General features: G+C 41.0%; 1 protein-coding gene across 1 annotated transcript in view; it reads left to right on the top strand.

Annotated features, from left to right (window-relative positions):
• scyl2 (SCY1 like pseudokinase 2) overlaps positions 1 to 25,624 on the top strand; it is a 102,626-nt gene that overhangs the window by 67,779 nt on the left and 9,223 nt on the right. The window contains exons 14-16 of the mRNA XM_076297155.1: positions 5,347 to 5,447; positions 16,376 to 16,454; positions 16,686 to 16,763. Of these exons, the coding sequence (XP_076153270.1) occupies positions 5,347 to 5,447; positions 16,376 to 16,454; positions 16,686 to 16,763 (258 nt within the window). The remainder of the gene's footprint in view (positions 1 to 5,346; positions 5,448 to 16,375; positions 16,455 to 16,685; positions 16,764 to 25,624) is intronic.

Below are 25,624 nucleotides of genomic sequence, written 5' to 3'. Positions count from 1 at the left end.
CCCCAAGCTCATAAAATAAATTTGGGTCGCACATAAATTGACAGGGTCGGTCGGAAACCGGAACCCAAGAAAAATTTTTGTTATGCCCTAGCTACTAGCTACCCTACCGAGCGGGGCTCAAGGCGAGGCGGTGTGTCTTGACGTGAGCTAGCCGGTTACCGAGCGGGGCTCAAGGCAAGGCTGCTGTGATTGTGCTTGACTGGGACTAGCAGTTACTGAGCTGGGCTCAAGGTAAACCGCTCCGTGTTTGACAGAGGCTAGTGTGGCCGAGCTGGGCTCCAGGCGAGGCTACCGTGCTTGTGGACAGGAACGTTAGCCAGTCACCGAGCGTGGCTCAAGGTAGGCTGCGTTGTTTTATGCCGAACAACTGTTAGTTTAACTGAGAAAGCTCCAGGTTAAATAACACGTAGGTCGTCAGTACAATCCAACTTATCCGAGAGTGTAGTCTGAACAGCCCGTGGAGAACGAAGTAAGCTCCGACGAAGCCACCGGGCTGCGTAGAACAACAATCGTCTGATAAGCGGCGAGAATAGATAAGAGGGAAAACTGGCGTGTGACAAGAGCTGATATAATCTCGGCGACGTGACGCTTTTGGTATACAACTCTCGGTCTGTGGCTGGCGCAAGTTAGAGATATATCCACTACGAAGAGACTGCCCTGGCGGTCAGGTAGCCTGCATACTAGCCAGCGGTCTGTTTACTACTGAGAGCATAAGTGGGAAGCGTAAAAGCAGAGCCCGTTTACGGAGAGCCGGATCACTCCCTATTAACTCCATTGTACCTGCAATCTGCTGCAGTTCCGCTAGGGGCGATCACGAATAAGTGCAAAAACAATGGGGGACTATGGAGCTAGACGGCTAAATGTGTCTCTTTAACCTGGTTGTCCTTAAAAAAATCGAAGATTGGATTGTGGTTTCTGCAAGATCAATATGGATTATAGGTCAAAAGTTGAATGAACGAGTACTTACGTCCTTTCGATTTCTTACAGGTTGGGTCGTTGTTGCCCACAACTCACTAGCTTTCTGCTAATGAATGACGTTATTGACACATTTGAAAGGCTTTTTAGAACAAATAAGTGACTCAAAAAATATAATACTCAGCGGTGTGTATTTTCTCTGCCCTCTCTTTCGCAAGCAACATTCAAATTTCTGGCCAAAAAATTATATCCCGAGAAAAGTGGATTTGAGGGGTACAGCTCCATAGCCCTCCATTCATTCTGCACTTATTCGTGAGCGCCATCATGTGGAACCAGAATTGGAACTGCAACCAGTTCAGAAACCGGAAGCTTCCCGAGAGTGGCGGTTCTCCCCTTATTAGACATTCTCTGGTAAAAGCCTGAACTCCAGCGCACAGCATACGTCATTACCAAACGTTGCTGATTGGTTAAGGGAACTCCAATGATTTTACAGATTATTATTACTTTGTTCCAGACTGTATGACGAAGAGAAACGTAGTCACAGGCGGTAAGGACCAGGCTACAATTATCCCTATTAGTGTGCACAAGAAAATTAGGTCTTCTGTCCCTTCAATACAGTGATAAAATGAAATAAAAAAGATAAGAAAAACAAATATTAGATCTGAATTGTCCTTGTGGTATACAGGGGGCAACATGTGCCAGTTATTCTAGCAGGTACATACTGTATATGCTGCCTGAAGATAAGGTTTTAGAAAATGTTTAATTTATGGCCTGAGTTGTCTTTCTGGCATACAAGTAGGCTAGTAACATGTGCCAACTGCGTCATAATGCATAGGCGAAAAATGACATACACTGAAGTTGATATTCAATGATATTCAAGTTGAGCCTGAGCCTGCTTGTCAGTCTTTGTGCTAAAACACCCCCCCCCCCCCCCCACACACACACACACACACACACACACACACACACACACACACACACACACACCATACTATTTTTTTTTTTTTTTTAATTTGAGGAGCAACACAAACACAAGAATTGTACTCTCTCATACCCATATAATGACATGTAATAAAGACAATCTTGAATCTTGAATTGTCTTTGTGGCATATAGGTAGCGACAATGCCAATCGTGTCATACATCACAGGCCAAAATGGCGCGCACTCATGATATTTAATTTGTGCCCCCTCCATAAGGGGCTCCTTCAACATAGGGGTGAAATTACATTTTCACAACATCAGCTTTCAGAAAGTGGACAATTTATAAGGCATGAATTGGCATACGATTATAAGGCATAAGGGCATCGACATGTGCCAACCGCGTCATACGCCATAGACTGACATTGTGTGATATCATGACATTCAAGTTGTTTAGCTGAGAAAACAAAGTCTTGTGCCCCCTCAATATGGGGGTAAAATGACATCCTCACAACTTGGTCTGACGAGGTGATACGATATAACCTTGCTTTCACTTAAAATGTTTCGCCACATTAGGTCCTTGAATTTGAGGGTATTGGACCTGGAAAGAAGATTTTTGAAATTCTGGCTGCTAAACACATTATTTTAAAGCAGTTTGGGAGGGACTGAAACCTTAAGCCTACAGAACAAGCAGCTCTGGCTCATGTGACGTGAGCATTGGCTACCTTACAGTGTACATTATTTCAATTCAGAGTGTTCAATGAGTTCAATTCAAAGAGGGCCCATGAGTAACAGGGGCGAGGAAAAACTCCCAAGAATTGGAGATATATATAGGAAGAAACCTCGAGCAGATTCACGACTCAAGGGCCTGACCCATCTGCCTAGGGCGAATGGAGATGCAGAACACTAATTAATTTCTTTGCGCAACAGCCCATGTTCTGCGTTCACTCCAGCAAGACGAGTGAAATAAATGTTCTTAAAGCTGTTTCATTACCAGGCTATTTGCTACGATATTTACCTGCTATGTCTTCTGTTTTCATGGACAGTTACAAGAATCCACGTCTTTCGTTATATCGTTGCTTCTAACCTACCCACGTTATCTCCAGAGTTTTTCAGTTTGTCAATCAGTTTCAGCTTCTCCTCTAGCTCCTCTACACCCGTTGGGATTTATTATGATTTTGTTACATTTTGTTACACTGTAGAAGAGAAGACAAAGGGGGCCTCGCTCCACCGATGTCATTGTAGAGCAGTGCGATGTGCTCAATAGATCTCTGAAGTTCGCCTACAGAAAAGCTGCCATCTTTGAGATCCGGTATCTAATGATTTTTCCTATGGGAAAATAACATGGGGATTTTTGAATTTTCGCACCTGTTAAACTCTGGCGGGGACAATGAAGTCTGAAATGCAGACATTTTGCTCAACACACTTTTGTCCTCTGCCTTCGAGTGGGTACTGTGATCTTCGGTACATTAAGACGGCAAACTTAGATATTTGCTACCCCAGAGCTAACTTGCAATGCAACTTGACATAGATAGTTAGCTTCAATTAACACCCGGATCTCCTTACAGTATATGGGCAAAGATTGCGTTTTGGTTCTTTTTTGTAGGCTAACTTCAGAGGTCTATTATTTGGTCGGCCGGCTCCAGAGTAATGATGCCACGAATACGGACACGGCCGTTTATTATTATTATTGATTATTATTATTATTATTATTATTAGGAGGCCCCTCATTGGTCGAGGCCACTGGGTGCCATTATCAAGTTGCTCAGATTGCTTACAAGACAATTTCTTGGCTGCCCTTTGAAACAATACCTCATCACCAACATACTAAACCTTTGCTGTCCCCAGGGGTTGATCTTGGGGCCTTTTATTATGTTAATATAATAATAAAATAACAATATACTCACCGTTGCAAGTCCATATCACTTTGAATAAAGACATCAGCTAAATGTCATCGAAATCAAAGGGTTACCGGTTCGATTCCCGACCGGTAGGAAAAAATGTGGGCGGGGGAAGTGGTTGAGCACTGCTCTCCCATGCCAACATCCGTTGCTGAAGTGCACTTGAGCAAGGCACCTAACCTCTTACTGCTCCCCGAGCGCCACTTTAGCAGGCAGCTCACTGCTCCGGGTTAGTGTGTGCTTCACCTTAGTGTTTTACTAATTCACAGATGAGATAAATGCAGAAACCAAATTTCCCTCACAGGATCAAAAGAGTATCTATACTAGAGATGCACCGATATGGAATTTTAGGGCCGATAACGATAACCGATATTTATTGGTTTGTTGTGGCCGATACCGATACGATAACCGATAATATTACTCTTGAAAAAAAATTGTGAAAAGTGATTTGGGGAAAGCATTTAATAAGCATAATTTTATTGCAGTAATTTTACCTACCACCAAATGATGGACAGAACTCATAATAGTCCTCAATAGTACAGCAGTCAACATAACAGTAGCCTAGCCCTACAGTATGTGTGGCTCCTTTAAGTGAACCTGACGTCAGTGAATTGCGAGTGAGTGGCTAGAGAGTATGAATCATTTTAATTTAGGACTAAACACTCATAAACGGCTCAGCTGGGAATAAGCTACAGTATAGCGACCAAATCAGAGTTTGTGAGGGAAACTTAGGTTTAGTTTCAACTGCGGGTAACTGAATAAAGCTGCAACTCCTCAGACTGTATCTTATGTCCGTCTACTCTGTTGCGCACAACCTGCTGCAGCAGAAATGAAAGGGGTTAGCCCCGAAGGTTTTAATAACTTATTATGATGACCTGTCTGGAACTGAAGCAGGAATGGTTAGCATATTTCTAGGTAATAATACAAAACCCAAGCTAAAGTAATGCAAATATAATACTAAAACACAACTTAGAACTAGGCCTACTTATGTACTCGTCCCACTAACAAGTTTGTTTATTTGTTTCCCCGACCAGCGAGGTAAAGTGCAAACACATCAGCACAAGAAGACTCTAGATAGGGCTGAGCTCCGCTCTGGTAAGGTTAAATGGCGGATAATTCACGAGAGGATTTTGAGATGCACAGATTCCCAAATGAACGCATGTAGCCCGACGGACCTTACGTAGGCCTAAATTAGGACTTTAAAAAATATCGGCGCAAATTATCGGCCATAATTCTGTTATCGGACCGATAATAATATTTTAATTTTTTCACTTATCGGCCAATAATATATCGGCCGCCGATATATCGTGCATCCCTAATCTATACTTATACTTACTTAACTTTAACACCCACATTTTCTTAGCACTCTCACCTAATGACTACGGTCCCCTTGAATCTGTTTGACAATGCACTGAACAAACTAGAGTCTGCATGCAAAATGGTTGCAAGGCTAACTGAGGTGGCCTTAAGCCTTAAGGCCAATTTGTTATTGTTATCACCATCTTTACCTTTTTCAGCCTGTTCTTGTTGTTTAATATGTTCATTTTTAAAATGTTTTGATGAGCCAATGTGTGTTACTGTGCTGTAACTAAAATTGCCTTGCCCCTTTCAGTTCAACTCATTCATGGCAGTGATCAAGGATATGCTGGGCAAAATGGAGATCGAACACAAGACCAAACTGGAACAGCTCCATGTGATGCAGGAACAACAGAGGTGCCAGTCATTTTTATATATCTATATATAAATACTGTTGTAATTATTCTTATTTTTATTTTTTGATCAGTAGTGTAATTATAATTTAATTTTTACACAAATGTATTTGTTTGCACCGAATGACCATGTTGGAGTAATGACTAGAGGTGTGAAGAGATCTTGCAATATTACAACCAGCATGACTGACGAAGCTGACGACATTAGCGTAGAAGATGCCCCCACCACTTTAAAAAAAAAAAAAAAAATTTGTAGCAGCATTTTGGGTATCTGCTGGAAACAATAATGCCACGTAATTACACCGTTAGAACCCGCTATGATTTCATGTGCTGCCACTGAGCTTATTTCAGTCTTGCACCGCTGACATCAAAGTTAGCAAGATTTATGGATCTGTGTAGAATGTACGCAGCCTTATATCCTCACACAAATGGATCTCCATTGAAACTACAGTATAGCTCACCTAACCTGTGCAAATGGCTCACACTTGGTGACTTGCAGTTTTGGTCAAGTTACTTTTAAAAAGTAATTAGTTACAGTTACTTCTTCCAAAAAGTAACTAAATTAGTTAATCAGTTACAAATGATAAAAGTAACTGGAAAATGTAATTCCAGGGAATTACCATTGCATGTTTATGCAAAAAGCTGCTGTTTATAACATTATATTACCTAAGTATAATTATTCAGATTACATAGACTTACAGTATTCCTGAAAACCACTTACTTGGTTAGATGTTAGCTTAGAGTATATGACAGTCAGTAAAAATAAATTGTTAATTCGATATTGATCAACATTCTTTGTTTTAATACAGAATACACTAATGAGCACTTAACAACCAATGTAAGCTTGAAGTAAAAAAAAATCACAGTTGTTGAAACCAATTTTAAAGTTACCCAATAATGATTAGGGAGAAACCAGATGTCTACTGAATTTGCATTCTTACAGAACTTGATAATGCCAATCATATTATCCTAAGACAGATCTATTTATCAGTGGTAATTCTGAACTGGCAGCAAGAGCTAGAGGTCTCAGTTAATTGTAATAGGTCACATTTGATGGTGATATAGACTGAAGAATAAGATCCAGCCCTTCAGATGATCAGTTTTAGACAGAACTTAGGTTAGAATCTTAATTTTCACACAGCACAGCTCAGGTCTAAAAACAGAGGTCTAACAGCACAGCTAAGTTTCACAGATGTCACAGCACAGGTATGATTCAAATGTATGCATGCTTCATATAGTTGTCAGCATAGTCCTCCTGTAACAATATAATACTTAGAATGTCTCAGTGTAGATCTCAGATCTACGTCTCAGTATAGTTCAAAGGTATGTGGAGATATATTGAGATATGGTCACATGTTTTTTAGGAATGAATGTAAGTGTTAATGCCAGCGAAGTATGGTTGGCAGGATGTGCACACAGACAGGCACACGCGTAATGTAATACACGGTCATCACCACACTGGTCTGGTCTGGAACCTAAAAGACAAAAGCAAACAAGTTAGAGTTATATTAAAAACAAGGAATGTGTACAATTGTTCAATACCACTTAGATATATAAGTGAGGTTGTTGCACCATAAATCTGTAATGGTAGTTAAATATACTAGCCTATAGTATTTCATTGCATTGCATTGGAAGCTTGATTTGTGTGCCAGGCTACGCTTTAATTTATAGGCCAGAATAATGCAGAAATGAGTAACGTTAGCCTAGGCCAAGTAAACATACTCTGTAGCCTATGTTGACAACACAAACGTTATACCTCAACTTCTGTAGTGTGTTTTAACAATACTTTGGTCATATGGTCCGTTTCCAAACAGTATGGCTTTCATCAGGTCCCTTTCCACAGGTGTATTTAATCAAGAGCCAGATAGTATCCGTACAATATCATGCGTACTTTATCTGGTTAACGTTAGTTAAAACGCTGCTGGTTAGTGAGCAAATGTAACGTTAACGTCAGTGCTTAGCTGGGAGCAACGTTAGGTTTGATTGTCGTTAGCTAACGTTATCGAAACCTACAGCTAACCGGTCACTTTAAAGTTGACGACATATTAACGTTGATTAGGTGGGTTTCCTTACATAATAAATATCAACGGATAGGGTAAGTGCTAACGTTAACTATTCCCCTAACGTTAGAACTACCGTAACGTTATTAGTTCTTAGTTTGGCTATTTGTGACCTATCATTTCATACATAGCCTATTGTATAGAATGCTACGTAACATAATGTTTGACGACATAAATGAGTCAAATACCAAAAATCGGACCACTTACCTTGTCTGTAATTAGAGAAATATGCCTCTGAAGGAGAGTTTTACGAGCAAGTAAAGTATCACGGCAGGCGAAGACGTCCAAAACGTTCAGAAGATTCACAGCTCCAGTGGAAGAAAGATTGCAGCGGTTGATTGCTTTCAGCTGCAGGTCACGTCATAACGCTAAAAGTTGCCGCCACGGCGATCAATGTTAACTCTATGGGAATTTATTGCTCTTTTATCGTAAATATCTCAAAAAGTATAAAGTTCACAAATGTGAAAAAACATAGGACAAATCTCCGTTACAAGACCTTTGTAGTGGTTCAGTGGTTTTAGTGCCTTTAAACGTCAAATTTGGTCAGAAGAAGAAGAATAATATTAAGAAGAACAGTGATAATAGTCCATTGCATTTACATGCAATGCAACTAGTTACTTCAGAAAGTACTAGTTTCAAGTACATTTTTAAATGCTCAAATGTGACCCCACCTCCACCCCTCTTTAACGGAACTTAAAATACATGTGCATGTTGAATTATTTAAGATAAATCTGAATATTATAATGAAATGGACACTTAATACAATACATTATTAACAGAAACAATGTACACCAATCTAAACTATTTTAATGTTGCTGTGGGACAAAGTGAGACAATTGCCTCAAATTGAATGCCTTGTACAGTGGGCATCGCTTTCAAATGACCACTTCATTCGCGCATTACGCGGCGTGAAGCTGCGTGAAGCTTTAGTACCACTTTCAGCCACTGTGCGTCGCTCTGCCACTGTACATCGCTCTGCCTGCCGTCCCTTACATAATTGTTGCCGAGAGTAATCCCAGCCTACGAATTCAATAACAAAATAAATCATGCATAATTAAACATTACCTCGATTTAGGCTACTTGGGTATGGCTTAAGGCTTGACTACACGGTGGTAACGAAAATCGAAATCAAAATTTGCTGTCTACATTCAGTGTTGGGGTTAACGCAACTACGCAAATCAAAACAGTGGTGTGATAATTGAGCCAGTAGAGAAATAACTGTTCAGAATTAATCTGTAGCCTTGGGTAGGCTTCTGCAGAAAACAATGTTGTTGCCGATTTAATACTATCTGGCGACGTTTTTAACAGGCTACGCAATAGAGGCTTAGACAACTATGACCCACGTTTTGGTTTCGTAAATTAATTTGTCCTACTTCTTGACTGCAATGTAGTCAATTGACTGCTTGACATGGCATTTTTATTTTTCTGTACAATAAACAAATACATCTGCTTTATGCCGCAGAATTACATTGATATTTGGCTGACTGCAGACGCGCCACTTCCCTCCCCATATTCCAAGATTAAGATAGTATGAAGTGCTTTTTGTATAGGCTACTATCATAAAAAAATAGTTAAAACGAATAGCTATTTGCAATTTGACAAAACACTGGTCCTCATTTTGCGAATGCGAGGACGATATGAGCCTGTTGCATTTAGTTAGATGTCCGAGTCACGCATAATGTTTGAAAACCACTGGCTCGTAATCACAATAATTTAACACACGACAGTTGGATAACCTACTTCATCATGTCCCCATGCCTACATTTTTGTGAGTAGCATAGAGATCGTTAAAAACAATAAAGTATGGCTCTCCGTTTGGGACATCGAAAACGTATATTTTTAATAGACTACCGTCGAAGATGCTGACTTGCAAAAGCCTCGGGATAACACGTTATCTCCACTATCATCAGTCATGCCCCTTGATCAAAGTGGGGAATGAAATAAAAGTTTGAGAACCACTGGCTTAAGTTACCTACAGTCCAGAACACAGAATCTGTTGCAATATTCTGATGATCGGCGATGATATCGGCAAATGTTTGTTTTCCAAAGTAAGAATTTCACTTCACCATGCACCTTCGACAATACCTGGCCTACCTGGTATCATTACAAACATTATTCTGTGTCCTAAAACTGGCATATTTTATGGCATTGTGTCATGTAAGTTTGTTGCAAAATCTAGAGAAATGTGTGAGGTGGTCAGCGGGGGACAATTGGATTGTGTTATTACTTGAACATTCCACACTATCCAGAGCTGTGGTAGGCCTTTCAGGGGCAGGAGGATTACTGTCAGCGCAGGCTTCATATAAAATTCTTCAACAGAAGGCCTCGAATGTTGTCTTGTTTGTGGAGCGCTTTGCTTCGCTTCTGTAATTTCGGCTTCATTGAAAATGAGGGCTTCCCTCAATGACCCTCCGAGAATAAATAAAGGTTGAATGAATGAATGAATGCAGGCTTGCCCAAAATAAAGGCATGTGGTTTGCGCAGCCTAAATAACAGACCCGCCAGAATGTGCGTTATGATGCTTTTTTACGAGCAAGATGTTTTTGGTACCCTACGCACACTGCATGTTCTTAAATAACAATGATCATCAGTAGCCTAATATTCAACCATTAATTTGGGTAAATGGGCAAGCGTGACCACCTTGATTGGCTGATGATTGTAACGCGGGCATGATTCCAAACACCTCCCTTACGATGATGAGTGACAGGTGACAGGTCTCAGAATGCGTGCGCTACACAAGGACGGAAGATGATGAATAACTGGGGCCGTAGGCTATTCACAAAGGCTTTTATCTTACTACTAGGAGTAGGCTACTCCTAAATCGCACTTAAAGATTTTAGATTGGAGTTTTCTCTTAAAAGTTATTCACAAAGCCTTTCAGACAACTCCTAAACTAGGAGTGAGTCTTCGTGGCTATGGATGACGTCATTACTCATGCACGAGCTTGACTGAAGTGACCACCTTGATTGGCTGACGATTGTAACGCGGGAATTCCAAACACCTCTCTTCCGATGATGACTGACAGGTGACAGGTCGGAGAATGCGTGCGCTACACAAGTAGTGCGAAGGACGGAAGATGATTAATAACTGAATAAAAAGGCCTAGCCTAAATGAATAAAGAGTAAGGCAAAACAAATAGCTTAGTAGCCTAATGAAACATAGGCCTATGCATTGATGCAGTAGCCTACCTTTGCAACATTATTAAATTAATCTGTCACCATATATGTGGATATATCCCTAGGCTACGTTTGCAAAGAGGAGAACATTTTAATTTGATTCACAATGAAACGTTACATTTCATTTACATGTTAACAATGAGTAGTTTTGGTTGTTGTTGGTGGCCTTATTGCATCCCTTTTATGAATGCAAAATTGTTCCCTCGGGATTGGAAGCTCCTGTTGCACATAGGCTACGCATTTCAAAACATCGCAACGTAAAATGCCACAAAAAAGCTGTTTATGAATAGGTCTTAGTGAGTTAGGAGTCCTCTCGACTTAAGCTGTCCCAGACTTAGGTGCTACTTTTAGGTCTAAAATGCTTCGTGAAAACGTAAAAATTAGGAGTCCTAAAGTTAGGAGTGACACGCCCATTATTTTTTGGAGTTGCTCCTAAATTCGCCAGTTAGGAGCTACTTTTAGCCTTAAAATTCTTTGTGAATACGGCCCCTGAATACAAAGTCCTAGCCTAAATGAATCAAGGCAAAACAAATAGCCTAGTAGCCTAATGAAACATACGGATTGATGTAGTATCTTTGTAACATTATTAAATTATTCTGTTACTATGCCTACGTTTGCAAAAGAGAACATTTTAATTTGATTCACAATAATGTTACATTTAATTTACATGTTGACAATGATTAGCCTAGTTTTGGTTGTTGTTGGCAGCGTTATTGCATGTTAGTTATGCCTACAATGCAAAATTGCTTCCTCGCGATTGGAAGCTCCTGTAGCTGCATAGGATTTCAAAACCGCAGGTTTGTGATATAGGTCTGTGAGTAAGGAGTCCTCTTGACTTCTTTTAAACTGTCAGAGGTGGAGGTGTGATTTTTGGGGGGCAGGGCCGGATTAACTGGGCACAATTGTCTGATGGCCCCCCTTCCCCCCAGCCAACGTGAATCGGGTGGTTAGTTAATAGGCCTATCGTGAAGATTTTTCCTGCCATCTAAGGCACGAGCGCATCTGTGAGGCCAAGCCTCACCAAGTAGCTCGTTTGTTTACAACTAACATTCAATTTAATTAAACTGCTTTATAGGCTATGCCGAAATAGTTTTCAACATTTTGAATATTAGTGTGAATTGAAATGTTCTCAAAGTAGCCTTATGGCTGAAAGCTGCTTGGGATCCCCCCCCCCTCAAGCAATATACAAATCATTGTTTCAAAAGGAGTAATTTTGGCTTCGTCAGAAGAGTTGTGGACGGCACAGCACGGTATGCAACACAACACAGACCCCGCATCTCTCGCGTCACTGACATGAACGAAACACAGAACCCGCTTCTCTCACGGCAGTCACTGACAGTAACCTAGAATAAATGCATGGGGAAAAACACTTCCCCATGACAAAGACATCGTAAAACACTGAAAGTTAATATTTTGTCACTAGCAACATACATCTGTCCTTTGTCAAATGTATTATGTTCCAAGTAGCCTATGCGTAATTCTGCTTCATAAAGTTGAACAAATACATTTGCTTATTTCACAGAAAAATATAAATAGCCAGTCTACAGTGCAGAGTTGGCAAGTTATGGTAGGCCAACTTGCAGTGAACATACAAACAGGGAAAATTATTTCTCTTGCAGCTGAGTAGCCTCAGGTGCGCACGTAGACATAAGGCCGAACATGCAAGCGCCAATGAATGGTGCTCTCAGGACAATCGCGCTGTTAAACTTAAATAGGTTAACATCACTCTAAGTTCGCCTTCAAGCAAGGAAAACGATGATTTGAAGACATCTGTTTCGTTGGAAGGGCAAGGGGTAGCAACAGGGCAACACAGAGACAGGCCCGATGGCAGGGCTGTTACGAGAGTATTAAAATATGGGATATTCTACGGGAAAACATTAAAACGGCAAGACAGAGGGGAAAGTTAAAATACGTGATAAACACGGAAAAAGTTGGCATGCATTGTTTCGGTCCCCGTGCACAGGGATTATTTGTCATACTATTAATCACATATGATTATTTGTGAAATTGTGCAAACAGGCGCAACACATTTGAAAAGGAAGGACTGGTAGCATGCAAGCTCACGGGAAAGATTGATTTAAGAACGTTATCACAAAGTGTGTGGCTGTGGCGCGGGCGGAAGACAATTGGCAGGGGAGGGTCATGTCTTTTTTAACAATTCTGTCGGAGGGTCATTGAACAATTTCTAGCAGGCAAGAGAGGGTCATGCAACTTCCAACTGAAGCACTCAAAATTCCTCCGGTGGCCCCTTCAATAAATAACGAACAGTCCCTAGATTGCTGCTGGACTAGGCCTATATGTCTTGGTTCTGTTAACAACTCATTGTCAAACGCATAGCCTATCTCGCGGTTGCATCCATTACAAACAAACATGCAATGTGAACGTCTGGGATTGGGGAGAGCACTAAATGCTCTACTGAATAAGCACAAAGTCAAACCTTTAAATGAAAAACACTCTTTAATAATCCAAAAAAATAAACCGCTAATGAAGTAAACTTGTGACCATCAAAAATCGTTTATCGCTTGTAACTCCGTGATACCAGCACGTAACAGGAAGGCATTTGGCTAAGCAACGGAGGTTAATATGCTCCATGTTTTGTCCAAATGATGACTGTCTATCATCGTTGCACTCGGAGAAAACCGGGATGTTTCATTCGTCCCGTTTCAATCGTCCCGGTTGTACCTATACTCAAAACGCAGATAGAACCTTATTATTCTAAGGTAGCAAAATTGCGTTCAGCATGATTCGTGCCCAATTAATTCCCCCTGTTAAAGTGTTCGCCTTTGTAGTTTGGTTTCGTGATAGCCTATGATAAACGGCTTATGGCCAAATATGTGAAAACGTTAAAATACAGTACGTGATAAACCTGGAAAAAGTTGACAGTGATTTTTTTTCATAATCACTTTGGAGGGTCATAGAAAAATGTATTGCTGGCGAGGGAGGGTCACGTCTTTTTGGACTAATATTCCCAAAACTCCTCCAGTAGCCCCTTAAATAAATAACGAACAGTCCCTAATGAAGTAAACTTGTGACCATCAAAAATCGTTTATCGCCTGTAACTCCGTGATAACAGGACGTAACAGGAAGGCATTTGGCTGAGCAATGGAGGTTAATACTCTATATTTTGTCCAAATGATGTCTGTCTATCATCGTTGCACTCGGAGAAAACCAGAATGTTTAATTTGTCCTGCGTCTCTACGGCTGCAAACGGGATTCACTCGCAGTTAACCAAATATTTCTTTATTAGGGCAGGGCAGGCATATTTCTGGCTATTACATTATTTCTAAACCAGTCTGCTAAAGTCTGTAGTGAAGTCTGTGTAGGGTTTTCCAGGCTCCATTTCTTTTTACGAGACACCCTGCTCACTTGAGCCATCTACCGGTTGTTTGGGTTGTTGCAGTGTCTCACTGGAAAAATACAAATTAAAGTCGCGTGATACCGCGTGATCCCACGCGCGGACCGCGAGTGAAGCTGGCCAAGTCGAAGCACTGCCCACTGTATGTAGATATTATGTTTAGGCCCTATATAGTGGACCGATACAAATAACACAATATATGTTTTGGAACTTTTGATTTCTCAAATGTCTATATAGTTCGAAAACGTCTTTCTAGGGCTACCCCTCCTCTGACCCTCTCCCTCTGACCGATATTTTGGCAACTAGTGCCCTAATCTGGGTACCCAGAAGCTCGCATCATGCTGAATGAGCACTAGTGCCCTGAATGAGTCCAACTCAACCGTAGATAACAGCATATCCTCCACTATATAGGCTACCTGACTACCAGTTTGTTCAGTTCGGTCCGAGACAAAACGTATGGTGGGGCCTTAAAATCAAGCTTCAGTTGCTTAGGTTTTGTGGCACTGTCTCCTTCTCCTTGGTCTTGGCCACTAATTTCGTGGAAGCGCGACGTTGAAAGATGTTTGAGTAGCCTAAGTTTGAATTGGGCTACTTGACACCGACATAGGCACTTTTGCCCAGGGCATAATGTGCATTTAATGATTAGGCTACATTTGTTCCTTTAATTTCTTGGAGGGGAAAGTAATGGCTATACTTCCATTTAGAGAAAGCTACTTTTGGTTTATTTGGGCTCGCCATAGCCTACCTGTTTTTCGTTGACTGACTGACTTGCTTGTGTTGTTCGTTGTGTGTCCGACTGTGTGCTTTCGAACACCCGCCCAACTCTACCTCTGATTGGCTTACTATGAAATTTTACTCAACCTCAGCCAATCATCAGCATTTATGCGCTTGTCTCGTGCCCACTGCCCACTAACCAAGGAAGAACAACTAAAAGGGTCTAAAAGTAAACATGAAACATGATGCGGCGCTCTGTGGAGGGACGTCTAACTTAAAGGACCCTCACCACTTTTACAAGGGTCTATAGTCTTTTGGTGACTTGTCTGATTTTAGTGACCAGGGAGCGATAACGTGGAGGCAGTGAGACATTTCAATTTGAAATAGCCTGCTATTACATATTTTGATATTCATTAGTATTTACTTTTAGGCTTAGACAAAGCAGAATTGAAAATAAAACCGGTGTTCTAATTCATTGCATTTTTATGCTAGCCTAATCAGTACTGGAAAGTAAACACATGTAAATACTAAGGCTGTCAAAATAACTGATTAATTTCGATTAATTAATTTGAGAAAAAATAACTGATTAAAAAAATTAGTGCAGATTAATCGTTTCCGTATGACCTTTGACCCCGAGCCGTTCTAGTCAGTAAAAATTAGACTGTAAAATGAAGGAGAGAGAAGAAAATGTGCTGCCTGGATCATTGATTGGAACATTTACTTTAAAAAAATGGCCTGATGGTGTTGATAAAAAATAAAGTGTTGATAATAAAGTCCTCTGCAATGTCTGCAGCAAGGAATTTGCATATCACCGGAGTTTATCAACTCTATAGTCGCACATCAATGCAAAGAAATAAGTGTTGACATTGAGGGGAGTGTTAATTAATTTTCATTGTGTCCACTAGGTTATATCTGTGGCCTGAAATGCCTTGTATGTGAAAAAAAAACTTCTTCCTGAAGCACATTTGAATTTATTTCCTCAGCATATTAGGTCATATCATAGATTATTATGGCAATTATTTGAACAGTGAAAATAATAATAAAAGAGTTTTTGAACTTCAATGTCACTGATGCTGATTATTCAATGATTCATTTGAATTTAAATATGTAAAATACCTTCACAGCAAAAATTATATATGCGATTAATTTAGATTAATTAATCACAGAGTATGTAATTAATTAGATTAATTTTTTTAATCGATTGACAGCCCTAGTAAATACTCATACTCGGTTTGAAAAAAATGGTATTGGTGCATCACTATTCAAAACGAAGGCGTTTGCAGGCCTATCCAAGATCTGCTAAACAGATATATCTGTTTAGGCTTCCCTTCTGTATGATTACACCAAGCCTTATAGCTTGCAAGTATGATTGTCTAGTAACCATCAATCTAAAGTTTGCTTTTACATGGCTTAGGATACGTCAAGCACTGTCTACCGTCACATTAAAATCAATACAACGCAGCTTCAGCCGGAAATAGAAAAAAGTATTTCTGAATACTGAGGTGTCATGGCGACTATTGTTGACTGGTGAATGTTGTGGATCTGGAACAAACATGCGTGCTTTGATTTATGCTCTGTGTAGGAAAATGTTTCCTTTGTACTGAAAATTAATCAAATTTCTTTTTAGGAGCCTCAATATCTCAAGCCAGATGAACCAGTCAGCGGAGTCCAACAGTGCATCCAATACCACAAATCAAGTGAGAGAGGTAAGTATAGTTAGTGTATAGTCATTTTAATCATAGTGTCATATTGTAAGTAAAAAAACAATGTAAAATGTAACTATTGTACATTTTCGAGAAATTGCAAACTGTGGCGGGCAGATCACAGATCAAGTCCTGCCTCTCTTAGTTTCTGTTGCTATATCTGTCAAGCATTGCATAATCTTCTGTAGTTTTCAGGATATCTCGTTAGCTAAGAATCTCTTTCATCATTCATAGATTGATGACCTATTTGGTGGCAATTCTGTCAATGGCAGAGAAGGGAACTCTTCCAAAAATATACCACAGGTCTCCAGAGTGAGTAGTTTTACTGTGTGATGACTCAACTGTTATCAAGTTTGAAAGTAAGATTTATTTGTCACATGCTTAATTCTGTACTATATCAGTGAAATGGGGGTTGCGACAAATCTCAATAAAGAGAAACAAAAATCTATCTATCTATCCATCCATCCATCCATCCATCCCATCTATCTGGGTATTAATAATAGTAATAAAAAGTGAATGAAAGCATTGATTGGAAGTTAGTGTTCATGGTCCATATGGCCTGAAGGAAGAAGTTGCTTTTCAAGGGCCCAGTATACTTGATATAGTGGTCACTACATGAGCCAGTGTGACGTCAAAATGATGTTGATCCCACTGCAGGGATTAAAGTATTCCGGCACCGTGCCGGATTTCCGGCGTTCAGCGTTTGGCTGCGAAAAAAAAAAAAAAATTAAATTTTAAAAAAGGCTTTCAATATCATCCCCTTCGCTTTCGAGTGTATGTGTAACAGAGGTCATAATTCGTCCGCCGCTCACGGGCCCTCAAACCCACCACCTCGACACACACCAGCATAGGAGTTGAACACTCTAACAACTGAGCTAAAAGCCCAGGCTTCCAACTCAGCGGTTAAAAGCGTTCTTAAGGTTAGAGCTGTGAGGATTTACACGGGCAACTAGCACGCTAGCTCAGTCCGCCTCCGTTACATATGCGTTCGTCTGCCAATGCCAATCAGAAGTAGGAGGGGCGGGTCTGGGGAAAACATGCTTCAATCGAGTCCTATGTTTTCGCTATTGCTCTGCGTAGATGCCCGAGTAGAGAGACGTCACATCGAAGGAGAGTAAGATGAGTAGATTCATGAATCCTGGGGAAGATGCCCCCCTAGTTGATAAAAGATTAAAAAATAAATGGCGCTCGGCATGGATAGAAGAGATAGGGAAGGACAGTAAGCCTTTTAGTAGCTGGTGTAAAAAGTTGAGAGAACCGCACTCTGTGCTCGAGAAAGCTAGTATATACAACTAGCGGCAAAAAAGTGCTTCCACAACATTAATCAGACCCCACTCACAGAGCAGCTGTTCCTGCTCTCCCACACACGCGTTTACCGGGAGCTACAACCACAGCTGATGTACCGGCATCAATAACTGACCGTGTGTGTGACTTGAAAATACGCATGTGCGCATTCATCGCAGAGCATGATCTGTCTTTCAAGCTCGCCCAACCCCTGGTGAATTTATGCAAAAAAAAATAGCTGAAGACAAAATTGCTTTGACTAAACCAGGGGTGTCCAAACTACGGCCCGCCACGCACTTTAATCTGGCCCGCCGAGGATTTATTAGTTTATCATAGATCCGGCCCGCCACGCACTGTAATCCGGCCTGCCGAGCATTTACTCCAATTAATTGGAAACGTTGCCATATGGCATGCTTATGGGGGGTAAAGGCAGTGGCGTAACAAACCAATGGCGGGCCCAGGTGCGAGAGCGCTACGCGGGACCCATACCAACATACTTTGGCCCAGGATGAATTAGCTCTGATACATGCAATACACATTAAGGGTGACTTCAATTGTTTATGCAGAGGGCCTGAGGCCCCGAAGTAGTTTAGTAGTTACAGATTACAATTTCAATTTCAAATAAAAAACACACGACTACATAGGATCCATTACATGTGAAAACACACATAGAACATTAATGTGTGACGGCCGGTTTTGATTTCGTGGCGTCCCGCCACAGATTAGTCAATGTATGGGAAACACTGTCTTTGATGCCGTAGAGTCTGCAGTCACTCCACTGCGTCGAGTATACTGTGCTTTCAGTATTACCATACAGTCTAGATTGGTATATGTAATGGGTGATTTTCTTTGAACATGACCTGCACCGCCTGGTATAGATATCCTTTAGTACTGAGCACCGGATAGTGCCAGGGGAGGTGTGAGGAACACCTGATCACTATGTGCAGAGCAATACTATTCTGGGAGCTGCTGTACCCTCAGACTCAAACTCAAAACTCTTCTTGCATCTGACATCTGTCATTTCCCAAACCCACTCCAAATTTCTCTCACTATTTTACACTGCCTGGCCAAAAAAAGGTCACTTCATGGATTTAACTAAGTAAATAGGTAAGAGCCTCCCTGTGGGGGCAGTGCTATGATCTGGGATTGCTGAAGTTGGTCAGGTCTAGGTTCAGCAATGTTATGTGCTAGTGGTGTGAAGATTAACCGAAACGTATCGTATCCGTTTTTAACGTGTAAGATACGGCTACATCGATACGTGAAGCCCCGTATCGGAATAAAACTGAAATGAACCGGTCGTTATATCGATTTACTTGTTACGAATTGGTTCACAACCTTTTCTGCTCGCTCAGACTTTCATTTACGTCCGGTTTTGAAACTATACGTGGCACGGAATTGTGGGTAATGCAGTTTGTTTTTGGCTACATTCATTGCCCAAAGTTGTCAAATGACCTCATTACAGTTTTTACTCTTTTGTTTTTCAAAATCCAGCGCGAAATTAAACACTAAACAGCAACGATAGTCTGTAGAGTATAGCCTTACGTTTGATGAAGGGATTTCCTTAATGTTAAATAATAATTTGGCCCTTGCTAAAACAATGCACAAATTATTAGCCAATTATTTTGTTCATATATCACTCAGACTTGTGGCATTATAGGTTTCTGCATTAGGTCTACCGTTGGAACAAAATAAACCCAGAGTTCATTGATATGTAGGCCTATTTTATTCTTGTAGGCTATACGAGAAAAGGCCAAGAGTGTCTTAAGCACTGTTTTATTCAACAAGGCTACAGCTCCATGAAAACAATCAGATATAACTCTATAAAATCTATAAAGTCTATAAAAAATTTTTGTATTTGGCTGCTGTGTTTGACTGAAATGTAGACTATTCTTTTTTTCATTTCAATACAGAATATGAAACAAACCTCAGTTTAGATAATCATATTCACACATTTTTTTTGCCTAATTGACAACCATGACCATGATAACTGATAATATAAAATTAATGTGCACCTTGAGCAAATTATAAAAAATCTTTCAGAATGCTTTACATTCTTGAACTGCATCGAATTGCATCGAATCGCATCGAATCGTACTGAATCGTTTTTTATGAACATGTATCTTTTCTTGTATCGAATCGTGCCCATGTATCTAGATGCGAATCGTATCGTCTTTTACATGAGAGATTCACACCCCTATTATGTGCCCAAAGAATGAGATCAGCTGACTACCTGAATATACTGAATGACCAGGTTATTCCATCAATGGATTATTTTTCTTCCCTGATGGCACGGGCATATTCCAAGATGACAATGCCAGGATTCATTGGGCTCAAATTGTGAAAGAGTGGTTCAGGGAGCATGAGACATCATTTTCACCACAGAGTTCAGACCTTAACCCCATTGAGAATCTTTGGGATATGCTGGAGAAGACTTTGCGCAGTGGTCTGAATCTCCTGTCATCAATACAAGATCTTGGCGAAAAATGAATGCAATGCTGGACGGAAATAAATGTTTTGACATTGCAGAAGCTTGTGGAAACGATGCCACAGCGAATGAATGCTGTAATCAAAGCTAAAGGCGGTCCAATGAAATATTAGAGTGTGTGACCATTTTTTTGGCCAGGCAGTATATATACAGTGGGCATCGCTTTCAAATGGCCACTTCAGTCGCGCATTACGAGGCGTGAAGCTGCGTGAAGCTTTAGTACCACTTTCAGCCACTGTGCGTCGCTCTGCCACTGTACATCGCTCTGTCAGTAGCCTGACTGCCGCCCCTTCTGAAAAAGCAGGAGGCTACCAAACATAATTGTTACCGAGAGGAATCCCAGCCTACGAATTCAATAACAAAATAAATCATGCATAATTAAACATTACCTCATTAAGGCTACTTGGGTATGGCTTAAGGCTTGACTACACTGTGGTAGCGAAAATCGAAATCTGCTATGTTATTGTCAGTGTTGGGGGCAATGCAACTACGCAAATCAAAACAGTGTCTTAATTTACCCTACTTCTTGACTGCAATGTAGTCAGTTGACTGTTTGACATGTCATTTTTATTTTTCTGTTTCTGTACAATAAACAAATACATCTGCTTTATGCCGCAGAATTACATTCATATTTGGCTGACTGCAGACGCGCCACTTCCCTTCCCGTTATTCCAAGATTAAGATAGTAGCCTATACAAAAATCATAGGCTACTATCATAAAAATTCGTTAAAACGAATAGCTATTTGCAATTTGACAAAACACTGGTCCTCATTTTGCGAATGCGAGGACGAAATGAGCCTGTTGCATTAGGTTAGATGTCCGAGTCCGAGTCACGGATGTTTGAAAACCACTGGCTCGTAATCACAATAATTTAACACACGACAGTTGGATAGCCTACTTCATCATGTCCCCATGCCTACATTTTTGTGAGTAGCATAGAGATCGTTAAAAACAATAAAGTAGCCTATGTCTCTCCGTTTGAGACATCGAAAACGTATAGCCTATTTTTAATAGGGTAGACTACTGTCGGAGATGCTGACTGGCAAAGGCCTCGGGATAACACGTTATCTCCACTATCATCAGTAATGCCCCTTGATCAAAGTGGGGAATTAAATAAAAGTTTGAGAACCACTGGGTTAACAAGTTACCTGCAGTCCAGAGCAATATTCTGATGATCGGCGATGATATCGGCAAATGTTTGTTTTCCAAAGTAAGATTTTCACTTGACCATGCACCTTCGACAATGAATAGCTCATTACACTTGTTACTGTTAAACGTAGGCCTAACTGGTATCATTACAAACATTATTCTGTGTCCTAAAACTGGCATATTTTATGGCATTGTGTCATGTAAATTCGTTGCAAAATCTAGAGAAATGTGTGAGGTGGTCTGGTCAGCAGGGGACAATTGAGACACACATTGGATTGTGTTATTACTTGAACATTCCACACATATCCACAGCTGTGGTAGGCCTATCAGGGGCAGGAGGATTACTGTTAGCGCAGGCTTTATATAAAAGTCTTCAACAGAAGGCCTCGAATGCAGGCTTGCCCTGTGGTTTGCGCAGCCTACAGTAAATAACAGACCCGCCACAATGTGCGGTATGATGCTTTTTTACGAGCAAGATGTTTTTGGTGCCCTACGCACACTGCATGTTCTTAAATAACAATGATCATCAGTAATATTCGACCATTCATTTGTGTAAATGGGCAAGCGTGACCACCTTGATTGGCTGATGATTGTAACGCGGGCATGATTCCAAACACCTCCCTTACGATAATGAGTGACAGGTGACAGGTCTCAGAATGCGTGCGCTACACAAGGACGGAAGATGATGAATAACTGGGGCCGTAGGCTATTCACAAAGGCTTTTATCTTACCACTAGGAGTAGGCTACTCCTAAATCGCACTAAAAGATTTTAGCTTGGAGTTTTCTCTTAAAAGTTATTCACAAAGCCTTTCAGACAACTCCTAAACTAGGAGTGAGTCATCGTTGCTATAGATGACGTCATTACTCATGCACGAGCTTGACTGAAGTGACCACCTTGATTGGCTGACGATTGTAACGCGGGAATGATTCCAAACACCTCCCTTCCGATGATGAGTGACAGGTGACAGGTCGGAGAATGCGTGCGCTACACAAGTAGTGAGAAGGAAGATGATTAATAACTGAATAAAAAGGCCTAGCCTAAATGAATAATGAGTAAGGCAAAACAAATAGCCTAGTAGCCTAATGAAACATACAGATTGATGTAGTATCTTTGTAACATTATTAAATTATTCTGTTACTATGCCTACGTTTGCAAAAGAGAACATTTTAATTTGATGCACATAATGTTACATTTAATTTACATTTTGACAATGATTAGCCTAGTTTTGGTTGTTGTTGGTGGCGTTATTGCATGTTAGTTATGCCTACAATGCAAAATTGCTTCCTCACTATTGAAAGCTGCATAGGATTTCAAAACACGGCAAAATGCCGCAGGTTTGTGAATAGGTGTGAGTTCTTTTAAGCTGTCAGAAGTGGGAAGGTGTGATTTGTTGGGGGCAGGGCCGAATTAACTGGTCACAAATGTCTGATGGCCCCCCTTCCCCCCCAGCCAACGTGAATCGGGTGGTCAGTTAATAGGCTGAAGATTTTTCCTGCCATCTAAGGCAGCGGTCCCCAAACACCGGGCCGCGGCCGGTACATTCCTAACCGGGCCGTAGCCTACGACATGAGTTTAAAAAAAATGCATGCAAACTAAACTCAATTTAATTCGCAATAATGTCACGTTTTTACATGGCATAGGCCTATATGCAGTTGTTTGATTGCACACATGTTTGCATTTTGCCAGGTCTATTTTCTCACGTCTGTCCCGCCTTCAACACTTTACATATTGCCTTCAGCGCTGCGCAGCCTCAGGTCAGCTCACTTCACTTGATCAGTTCTTGGCGAACGGTAGTGTCACACGAAGTTAGCTAAACTGCTAGAATGAGCATCAAAAAACAAGCATCTTTAGCAGACACTGGCCAGGGTGTTTAAGTTGCGAGAGCCGCTGCAGAGATTTCTTACAGAAAAAAAGTCACCGTTAGCTGCACATTTTAGTGATGAGGACTGGGTGTCAAAACTCGCTTACCTATGTGGCATATTTGGGTTGCTTAATGACCTCAACCTGTCACTCCAGGGGAGAATGACGACTGTCTTTAAACTGGCAGATAAAGTCGCTGCATTTAAAGCCAAGCTTGATTTGTGGGGACGAATGGGGACGGGGTGTATTTGATATGTTCCAAACAGTAGTGGGGGTTTTGGGAGAGACTGAGGCAGGGCCCTTTCTCTTGCAGCTGGTGCGCGATTACCTTGTTGCGCTTTCAAATGGAGTTTGAGCGTTAGGCTACTTCCCATCCTCCAAAGATCCACGGCAAACCAATGAGTGGGTCCGCAACCCATTTGTCAATATCCCGAATAGTCCTAACATGTCAGCGCAGGAGAAAGAGCAGTTGATCGAAATTGCAAATGACGGTGGTCTTAAGAGTGTGTATGAGGAAACCTCTCTGGCGGGTTTTTGGATCAAAACCAAAGCAGAATATCCCGAGATAGCCGTAAAAGCGCTGAAAACGTTGCTACCATTTCCCACCACGTATACGTATCTATGCGAGGCCGGGTTTTCTGCAATGACTGCAATTAAAACCAAATTGCGCAATCGACTGGACATTTCAAACACACTGAGGGTGTCACTGTCTTGTTGCAGGGAACAAGCACAGGGCTCCCACTGATTATATTCATAATGCATGTTTAGTTCCCATGTTTTGTTCCCATATTTTGTTAAGCATGTTCACACTTGATAGATGTAGCTTCAAGTTGTTCAATTTTCATAGTTCATATTGTTACATTTTCACTTCTTCAAGTTCACGTTTTTCACGTTTTTAAGAGTTCGTTACCTTCACTGTTCATACATAACTGGAGCTAGTTCTTTTCAAGTAATGCATGCACAACACATATGGAACATGGAACCCCCGAACCCCCAATATCGTGAAAAAAAAAATGGGAATCAAACCGGTCCATGGTAGGCTACGTAAAAGGTTGGGGACCCCTGATCTAAAGCACGAGCGCATCTGTGAGGCCAAGCCTCACCAAGTAGCTCGTTTGTTTACAACTACATTCCATTTAATTAAACTGCTTTATAGGCTATGCCGAAATAGTTGTCAACATTTTGAATATTAGTGTCGGGTGAATTGAAATGTTCTCAAAGTAGCCTTATGGCTGAAAGCTGCTTGGGATCCCCCCGTCAAGCAATATAACCATACAAACGCGCTTCCTGCACTCATTGTTTCAAAAAACTGAACTGAAGAGCTGTGGACGGCACGGCACGGTATGCCCAATGAAAATAAATTAACGCAACGCAATGCAACACAACACACACACCGCTTCTCTCGCGTCAGTCACTGACATGAACAAAACACAGAACCCGCTTCTCTCACGGCAGTCACTGCAGTAGCCTAGAATAAATGCATGGGGAAAAACACTTCCCCATGACAAAGACATCGTAAAACACTGAAAGTTAATATTTTGTCACTAGCAACATATCGGAACTCCCCCTATTACCGTCGGTCCCGTATTTCCACCGTCTTGCGTGTATGTGTCACTTATATCCATTTCTATACAAACCAAGACAGCGGACTCCTAAAGAGACGCAACCACCAACACCATAGGTGTATCTAAATTAGCTATGTACCAAAAATGACAATTTACCGTGACTCAAAGAGCTGTAAACAGTGTTGTAAGGCTGCGTGTACACAACCGCTTGGAGCTCCAGTGGAATTTTAATTTCACGACAAGAATTCTCGGTCTAACCGTCCATGTGCCGTTAAGAACCAAACCAGATTTTGTTCAAATCTACACACCTATGGCTACTGAAAAATGCAAGGTTAATTTAGCAAATGTTATTTTGAAGTGTTAAAAAACATCGTTGTTTTAGAATTTCTGAACAAAAGTGGTGATAATTGGGGGTGTTACGATACATCTGTCCTTTGTCAATGTGTTATGTTCCAAGTAGCCTATGCGTAATTCTGCTGTCTAAAGTTGTATGTTTATGACATTCAAGCAAGGAAAACGATGATTTGAAGACATCTGTTTCGTTGGAATGGCAAGGGGTAGCAACAGGGCAACACAGAGACAGGCCGGATGGCAGGGTTGTTATGAGAGTATTAAAATCTGGGATAGCCTATTCTACGGCAAGACAGCGGGGGAAAGTTAAAATACGTGATAAACACGGAAAAAGTTGGCATGCATTGTTTCGGTCCCCATGCACAGGGATTATTTGTCATATTATTAATCACATATGATTATTTGTGAAATTGTGCAAACAGGCGCAACACATTTGAAAAGGAAGGACTGGTAGCATGCAAGCTCACGAAAGATTG

Source organism: Alosa pseudoharengus, unplaced genomic scaffold (assembly GCF_046254945.1).
Source record: "Alosa pseudoharengus isolate Yale_2024_CS ecotype anadromous, Long Island Sound unplaced genomic scaffold, YU_APseudo_1.1 YU_APseudo_1.1_scf_20, whole genome shotgun sequence".
Taxonomy (NCBI): Eukaryota; Metazoa; Chordata; class Actinopteri; order Clupeiformes; family Clupeidae; genus Alosa; species Alosa pseudoharengus.
Note: the sequence above shows the minus strand (reverse complement) of the source record. Positions and strands in the feature narration are given on the sequence as shown.